Source organism: Tripterygium wilfordii, chromosome 20 (genome assembly GCF_013401445.1).
Source record: "Tripterygium wilfordii isolate XIE 37 chromosome 20, ASM1340144v1, whole genome shotgun sequence".
NCBI classification, from domain to species: Eukaryota; Viridiplantae; Streptophyta; class Magnoliopsida; order Celastrales; family Celastraceae; genus Tripterygium; species Tripterygium wilfordii.
In genome coordinates this window covers 3,659,440-3,668,880 of record NC_052251.1, presented here as the reverse complement: position 1 = coordinate 3,668,880, position 9,441 = coordinate 3,659,440, and the positions used below count along the sequence as shown (strand labels likewise).

General features: G+C 37.5%; 1 protein-coding gene across 1 annotated transcript; it reads right to left on the bottom strand.

Moving 5' to 3' along the window:
- Positions 1–346: 346 nt before the first annotated feature.
- LOC119987319 lies at positions 347–9,041 on the bottom strand. The gene is made up of 8 exons (XM_038832196.1): positions 8,638–9,041; positions 6,338–6,400; positions 3,702–4,454; positions 3,414–3,548; positions 1,793–1,876; positions 1,629–1,688; positions 1,436–1,522; positions 347–801 (listed from the first exon to the last, which is right to left on the bottom strand). The coding sequence occupies exons 1-8, from the start codon at positions 8,974–8,976 to the stop codon at positions 532–534; spliced, it is 1,791 nt and encodes a 596-aa protein (XP_038688124.1). The 5' UTR covers positions 8,977–9,041; the 3' UTR covers positions 347–531.
- Between the last annotated feature and the right edge of the window lie 400 nt (positions 9,042–9,441).

Here is a 9,441-nt window from a genome sequence, read left to right as displayed (position 1 = left end):
AGGGGGATTATTTTTCCCTCTCCCATGTTTGGATAGATAAAAAAAGGAAGGAAGAAAAATTTGTTTAATTTACTAATTTATCCTTATTTTTATGTTAAAATATTATGTACAAGGGTAAAATAGATATTTAACTTACAAATGACTTAATTAGTAATCCCTTCCCTCCAAATGACTCCATTTTGGAGAGAAAGAATTTTAACAAAAATTTAATGAAATCTTCCTTCCAAATCCCCTCAAATCCCTCCCCTTAATTTTTAATAAACTATCCAAACAAGGGAATTGGAAGGAAACTCTATTTCCCTTCCTTTCCCTTCCCTCCAAATCCCTCAATCCAAACACACTCTTAACTCATTTGGGTGTGTATAAAATATAAATTACCGTCTCATACTTGCTAGACAATTCTTTTATTACCCTCAACTCACTGGCACAGAGGTGACCAAGAAATGCCAATCCAAAACAAGTAAACATTGTATAATATGAACTGCCATCATACACTTAGAACTGTACAACTAGACTGAGATCTTTTATAACTCAAGTATTTTTACTAGTTTTCTCGTTTTCATTCTTCGACTTGCCAAATGATCGTTGAGTCTCCAACACAGGCATGGCAGTGTCACCAGTTTTCTTAGATGGATCGTTGGGCGCCTTATCAGATTCACGAGGACTCGAAATTGTGGCAAATTTGGAAGTGGCCCACGGTGCAGTTCCAACACTTTTGGCTGAGCTAGGTCCATCTATTGTTAGTGCAGATGCCTCATCTCTGGAAGCATACCAGGAATTACCACAAGCAATGCACTCCAACTGTGCCCCAAAAAACAAAGTTAAGGTTAATCAACATAAACAAGTATAAAGTTACATCCATAATGATATAATTAGGTTTTAAAATATTGCATAAGAAAGTAATTCAAACTTTTATTCAAGTAAACCGCAGGATGCTGCAGCCATCTATTCTACATGCATGGTTCAACAAAATAAGACTCAATATCAGTTCTGCTAATGTGATCAGAGAATTGATGTCTCTGTCACTTGAACCATCAGTACTTTCAAAAGGAGTCACTCCACCATGAACTGGAGACTTACACCACTGCAATAAAATATTGCTCTTTGCATAGTTGAATCATACAGCTTTATATTGACTATACACAGTGTGATTGTGCCAATAAATTGATCTATTGATTGAGATACATTCCCTTTAAGCTTTCTAATAAACAACCACATTGACAATCACAAAATATAAATGCCCTGGTCATAATTAGCATGTAAAACCAAACCTGTAAGGTCATGTAAGGTCGTTTAATCAATACCCAAGCATTAATTAGAGGAACATTTATGGAAACATTGATATCGGGCCATGCTCATTGAGTTTATGAGCGATAAGCAGAAGACATGAAAACAGCATTAGGTATTCAATTATACAAGGAAATCAATTACTAACCTGATAACGATCTCCATGTCCTGCTTGAATGATGTCCCTAAGGCCCACTTTGAACTCATTGCACCTTGAACAGCGAGCATCAGTCATCTGTTATACAAGAATAGCCAAGAGAGTGAGGACATATCTAAGGATAATACAATCATAAAAGTTCCAACCAACAATCAAAATTCAAATGACAAAAAAAGCCAGAAACCTGTATGCGCTCAGACTCCTCAGGCTCTTTTCTCGCTATTTCTTCTGCCGTCAAAGCCTCCTAAATTTGAAACAATGCATTAAAAATTTGAGATCTACAAGCAAGAATCAGAAACAACAAACACAAACAATGAATACTAAACAAGGGACTGAAGAAATACATACCTTTAGCTCATTAGGTGACATGCTCAATATTTTTGACGGTTCCAGCTCTCTATTCAGTAGACGTCGAGCTAGCAGCGGAGTATTCTGCCATAAGGAAATGGAAATGCTGAGTTGAGGGGAGTCAAAAGAATCCAGGTGAAAATCCAATTCTCTTCAATCAATATGCCATTATTTCTTTACTAACCAAATAGCATCAGTTTTCCGCACAATTTGTTGAAGCACAAAACATGAATCTATTTTAGAGATAGCAGAGGAGTACTTAACAAGTTAACATGCATCATTTTCAGGGGAAAAAATACTGACCAAGACACAGAAAACAATTCAAACCACACAAAAAAAACAAAAATATTCACTGTGAACCGCATCCTCAATTCCTCATAAGAGAGAGCAATCAGCAATCACATAACATCAATATTAGTACCAAATAAGGACTAAACGTTAGCAAAAGGAAGAGAGTAGGAAAAGGGGGCACCGACACAGCCATAGGGCTTGAATGCCATCTTCCCATATAAAAATGCTGACTTTAAATGGAATAGCAAGTGACCAGGATCTATTCGTAAGGCAAGGACTGGGTTGTAATTAGATGGCATTAGCCAATGATAAAAGCACCTCTTCACCTCCCAGTCTTGGCATATAATATACTGACTAAAAGAAATTAAAACAAAAAAATATATTTTCCAGAACCATTTCATACCCATTTACTTGAGATTCTCATCCGGCCCCAATAATCACAGTTCAGGACACCAAAGGCATAACTTCTAAGATTGATCGCACTAAACACATAGTAAAAATTCTAAAAGTACCTGTTTCTTGTAACATCTCCTACAACTACAAGAATACACGCATAATACCGTACTAGGAGAGATATAAGACAAAATAAAAGGAAAGCCAAGCAGATAGTTAATTAATCTTATAAATGCATTAATATGTTCCTCCTAGTTTAAACTCAGGAATGCTGGAATAGTGCCAAAAGAAAACTGTATTTATAGGTCGCTGATATTGTCAAAGACATCCAAAATTTGTTAATGTTGTTGGAATGTAATGGGACATAGCATTATTGATATTCTATTGAAGTCCAAGTATTCTATGAGTAGCATCATTGATATTCTATTGAAGTCCAAGTATACTACATGAAAAAAATTTCAGGGTTCAGATCAAACTGTTCATAGGTACTTGAAAAGCCTTAGTTTCCGTAATGGAACCACAACCTTCCCCATGAGCGTATGAAACCCTAAAAATCATCGTGACAATCAATCATAACCTTTAATTTGCTCCCAAGGCACATGTAAAGCAAAAGCAAGGATTTCTTAGAGTCTTAGAGTAAATAAAAGAATTTACCAAGATAATAAAGATAGGAATATCATCAAGAAAAAACTTTGTACAGCCAATAAATAACAATGTCGCAGTCGCAATCATAATCATAATTTTGTCTTATAGCAATAACTCGGTCATCACTTGCCTTCACCTTTCAACAAACATGCGTGAATGTTCATCTGCACACAAACATGCAGGCATTTATGCACAAATTCATCTCTGCATCGTTGAGAAGAATCATTGCATCTAAATGTCTCGATTTATTAATATTGACTAATGCATGTAAAGAGGAAGGCACACATCTCACCCTGACATTGAACACCAATTGCCGCATCTTTTGGTTATACTTCTGAGAATCAGAGGAAAAAGCCTCATGTGACGCTTCTTCAAGCGCTGTAATTGCAGGAAAGGCAGCATCTGGCCAGACGAAAGGCTTTCCACTCTGCAGGATACAACAAATAGCAAAACACATATCAGGGTTTCTATCGACACTTTAATCACAGCATTTCCTTGTCCAACTTCTTATAGGAATACCAGATAAATGGTTATAGGAATTATCAAAACCATGCACAAAACATTAAAATTTACTACCAACCCTTTGACTCTTCTCCAGAGACCCAGTTGCACTTTCCAAGTTCTTACGGTCTTCCTCAAGGACAACACCATCAGAACCACCTTTTCGGTTCTCATCAATGCACAAATTGTCAGAAGTACAGATATACTGAATTCCTTGAAGAAGCCTCTCCAACCATTTGTCACGATGGGTATCTCCGGTCAGCACATTAAACTTCAATAAAATGGAGAAGTATTCGGAGGCATTACTTGAACAGCTTCCTGGTGTTTCTACTTTAAATTGTTGATCTGGCTTGGTAGTTGCGTCTTCTTCCCTTGAAACATCAAGAGGTGAAATGCTCTTTTTCCTGAGAGTTTTTTTGATCTTTGACTGCTCTTCCTCTTCAGCAACAATTTCCTCGGTCTCGAGGTCAAGTAGCTCTCCCAACCGTGATTGAGTTTTATGAACAAGGATATCAATTTCATGCTGCTTGTTATCTTCATAATCTTGGTCCGTTAGCTTCCAAAGTTTCCGATTCTGTATATCATACACCTTTTGCACAATAAAACCAGGGTGCTGCTTGCGAATTGGAAGCTGTTTGTTTAAAGGGACAAAATGCACCACACACTTGTGCATGACAGATTCTGCGGGAACCTCATCCTGATGGAAGCTATAAAACAGCTCTCGACTATCACGAGATTGCCAGCTTCCGCCACCTTTTTTCTCTGCCTCATCTGGACGGTAAAACCACTGTCCAGTGACCATCATGCCCCCATCTTTAGTCTGAGAAATATCCTATTAAAACACAACTATCATTATTCTTGAACAAAAGAAGCGACAATACATTTTAATTGTAATTTAAAAACTAAAACACAATTGTGAGCTTATCTACCTAAAAGTCAACTTTGATTCCTCAATTGATGCAGAATAAATTTTTAATGAAACATCTAAATATGACCAATGCTGAATTGCTAGTTCCAAGAGGAAACACACTAAGTGGCGACTTGTAGTTTAATCAAAGCACATATCCAATGCAAAGAAAGTGCACATCAATAATAAGCAAAACACAATGTGAGTATTTATATAACAAAGAATTTCTCAATATAAAAGGAGAGTAGAACCAACGTCACGGTTTTTATGAAATAGTTAGGGTGGGACTTGGGAGCACAGGTACCTTCTCAAGCCCGTATACTAGGTCATAACAAGTATAAAATTAGTTATGGCGACAAAGAGAAGAGCACTAGAGCTCACTAGGAAAGCTTTAATCCATACAAAAGCTCAAACCTGGCTACTCTCACCGAAAAATAGCGTGGATGTGACTTTACTCAAACTTAAGTAACCAACTCCATTCACTCAATCCTCCATTTTAAAACAGTGTTTTAAAACCAAGATCAGACCGGGCAGTCTACTTGGTCGAACCATCGACGGGCCTAGTCAAATCAGGACGGCTTTAATAACCAGGGTTTCAATCCACCCATGTGGGACCGCCTCAAACCAGATAGCCTGTAATGCTGACCCTGAAGGTTTTGAAACCAACTCAAATTTTTTCCTAGTTTTGTATTATTTTTATAATGGTTTGCAGTTTTTATTATTTTCAAATTTTAAAGTTCTTTTAAAAAAATATTTTTCTAAAAAAAAAAGTTGAAACTCATTCCCCATCTCTCATCATGTCTCTGGTTTAGAAGACCTCGACCCAAATTGAAACCTGTTAAGCCTCACTCACACCAACCTTTGGGGCAAATCCAACCAAACCTGTGGACTGTGGTTGTCCAATACAAGGTTTGCCGCAGAGGCAATCATGGCATGCAATTCCAAGTTGGTACCTGAACTAAAAGTACTCTATTTACATTCCCAACCTCTTCTCTTCTATGACGGCTCGAGGCCTAGTGGTAGTCACTCCCTAAGATTTCGAACATGTTCAATGTTCGAATCCTTACTCATGCTAATGACAACTAAAAAATAAAAAAACATTAGTTATCAAAAAAAAAAGATTTAAGGAAGTTGTGGATGGACAAGTATAAAGTGATGAGATGCATTTATCGAAGGATTGTAAGATGGCCGAATTTTACCCTAACTTCGTTGAAGCCATGGTTGTGTAGGCTCATATTTGGGCGCGACTGACTGCAAGGGTCTTGAGGTTCTTTCCTCTATCACTTCTTAGAAGAAGTTGTAGTTCCCTAATTGCCTAACTAGAGAACTATGACCCAAGCCATCTTCTGGCTTTGCTGCTAGCTCGGGTTTCAAAACACTGCTCCCAATTATTATCTTGCTTCAGCATGAGCCAAATCACATATATGACTTGAAAGCCAAATGCATAACATGATGCAAAGATAAAAGAGAAACGAACATTTTTATGGCATGTGACCTGCAGCCATTACCCTTCCGGTAATCCGGTGTATACTGGGTAAACCGATAGGTCCGCACAATAACCCACAGACCACACGTATCAGGCATGCATGTGGTAATTCCATGTACGGGTTCGGTAGAAATCAGATACACAGCCTCAAAGGGGCGGCTGCCTTCTAACCAGTTAGGCTAGGACTTCATTCCTAGAAATGAATCTTATTTGCTTCAACATAAGAGGAGATGCATCTTAAGAAGACGGTATGCATTAAAATCAAACATATTTTTAGGTGTCATGTAGAATTTGCATGAAATTAATTTCGTTAAGTAGTTACCTTTATGATGGCTACATAAGGCTTTTGAACTTTATCCTCCGGAACTAGAAGAACAGGATCTTCCTGCAGGATAACCAGAGAATAAGTACATCATCAACAACAACAACAACAAAAAAATTACATCAGGAACAGAACACGAGCACAACAAATATTACAAGGAGCTAAAGATGCCCCCCGAGGAGTCAATTCAAGGATTTGTGCAATTTAGGTTCATGGCAGCTCATAGGTTCTTTTCAAGTTGAAATTTAGTCTTATTTTTATGTTTTCTTAAGTTCGTTTATTGTCCAGTCAATTTTAAATAAGTGTGGGTATTATTGGAATTTCCAGGATTGCTGGAATTTCGAATTTTTTCGGAAACAGGTCTTTTATTAGTTTTAAGTCAAATCCTCGTTAAAAGTTGGAATCTATTTAGTTTTCTTCTAGGAGTTAAAAGTATATTTAGGATTTCTAGGGAGTCTATATATATGGATCTAATCTCTCAGTTACGATCATTTTGATGATCAATAAATTGAGATTATTTTCCAACAAGTGATTTGATTCTCGATTGTGTGATGCAACCCTCTGGTGTGATGTCAGAAATCCTAGGTGATTTATCTTTACTTTCATGCTCTCTAAATAATCACTGTTTATGTTCTCTACTATTTTCAGTAATTCATATCTGTTTTTAATGTTTCAAGCCCAAATATTTAGTCCTAAAAAGACCTAATCATCCCCAAAAGAAATTGTTCACGGGTAGAAGTAGAACAGCCCTTGTTGCTTAAAATCCCTGAAAAGGAGGATCTCAAAAGTTGTCATATTTTAAGTTTTTTTCTTGCTCTCGTATCAATATTTCCAATATAAATATCTTTTAGCCAAATGGTAGCAAATCAAACAACTTATAACTACAGCCTGAAAATTAACCAATATACTTGAAAAGTGAAAACATGCAGCTTTGACCATCGAAACTAGTGATGAAAATTTGGGCTGGATCTCAAATTTGACTTGGCAGTTTCATGGGTTGGAGTTTGGAAAGCCATTCGACAAAATATGGGGTAATTGACCACCCAATAACAACTTCAAGGAGAGAAATGGGGGAAAAGTTAACTATTGCATGGCATATGTACTGGAATGACATTTTTAAGAGTTCTAGTCCAGAAAATATATATAATTTGTAGAAGGAGCCGTCTAATGCTCTCCATGGAATGGGATTTCAGTTGGGATCCCCTCTTTTTTTTCCGTTAAGTTTGGGTGAGGGGCTTTTGAACCCATGACCAAGAGGTCTTGGAGGTGGCATCCAATTGGGAATCTTTCTAGATAGCTTAATTAGAACTCCCTCATTTTGGATATTTGGAAGCATAACTTTTATCTATGCACAGGTTTAGATGGTGCAAGCCTTTCTCACTCTTTTTCTTTCTTTGAGTCCATGCCTACTGAAGAGGATCACACCCCCTTGATAATTGGAGTCCTGGTGAGAAAATTCTCCTTTACCAAAAGAAGACATTTTTAAAAAAAAAATTCAACTAAACAATGAATTTCAATTCTTCGTTTAAGCTAAATCCATAAGGAATCAACTTCTAGCCTAACGGTTAGGAGGGAGTCTTCCCCATATGGAGGTTGTGGTTTGATCCCTACGGAGCAAGCCTATACAAGGAAAATTTTCCACAAGCTTACCTCACACGCGTACTTTGCCCGCAAGAGAGAACATATAGGTTTATCCAGTGCACACCCAATGGGTGATGGTTGAGGATTTCTATGTTAAAAAAAAAAAAGAACTAAATCCAGATAATACCCCAAAAAACCCCACTAAAGCAACAAAGAACATAGAAAAAAAAGCCACGGAGATGATGACATGAGATGATAATACTCAATTGTATACGCATCATCTTTCATGAGAGAAATCAATAGAATGCAATGCTTTTTTTTTTTCCTTTCTTTCTGGATAGAATGCAGAGTTTTAATGTTCAGGATACAAAAGTTTAACAGTTCGGGAATTTGTGAAGAAAGATTGGAGATTCTATGGAGGGAATTGAAAACCTTGTTCGTTAAATGGGTTTATGAGATCCTCGATTGATTGTTTCAAACAGGGTTCATTGTGAAATCAACAATCAAATCCGTAATAAACTTTCCCTACAGGACTCCTAAATACAGCAATCTTCACCAATAAAACTGTTTCTTCTTTCCATTTTCCTCCATTAACTCGTCAGGCAAACAAAACTAAACATAAAGCTTAAGCCCGCATAATTTTCAATTCCCAGCAATTATATACGACGATATGACAAAAAATAAAATAAAAAACAGAACCGGAAACGAGAACAACTCACAAGGTCATATCTGTTGCCATCAAACTCGAAGGCCTCGTAATGGCGCCTGCGGCCCCTCCCTTTGCCGGAAAGCCTAATAGACTCTCCCACAGGCTTCGCATCCTCCGGTGGGGGCTCCTCGTCCTCTCCGGCGCTTGGTGGCTCCTCTTCTCTAGTATTCTTCGCCTTCCTCTTTTTATTCGAGCTCTCGGCTTGCTCTGATTCGATTTCCTCTTCGTCCTCTGAAAGCTTCACCTTCTTGCGCTTCCTGCTTTCAGTTTGGGCTCTCGAGGAGCGGGTCCTAGGGCCCTCTTCCTCTTCGTCGCTCGTGGAGACCTGCGCGAATCTTCTATTCCCCATTGTTGGCGATCACGACATGTACTCGATGCTCCCTGTTACAGTGCCACGATTCAGTATTTGAGAGGAGAGACATACTAAGCTAGAACAAATAGGCTAAAAGACAAATAGAGTTGGACTTCTATGCAGTAAGTTCAAAGTTACACACTGGTACAGCTAATTTTTTAACCATTTGATCAAAATACAAAAATTTTGTTTTGGTACTACCTATTTTTTCACCATTGATCAAAATACACAAGGAATGAGCCCCACATTTGGTGGGGCCGCCTTAGTTTTCTTCAAATGAGTACTATGTGCACCCCATTTTTTTACTAAATATATCTCATTAATCCTTTAAAAATACATTAAAATATGATGTACTTAGTTAAAAATAATGGGTATAGTGCTCATATTTTCTTTCATTGACGTCCATTAAATTTGTCATGAGCAAAAAATCTTGTATAAAATATCTAGAAAGAGTGTTAGATC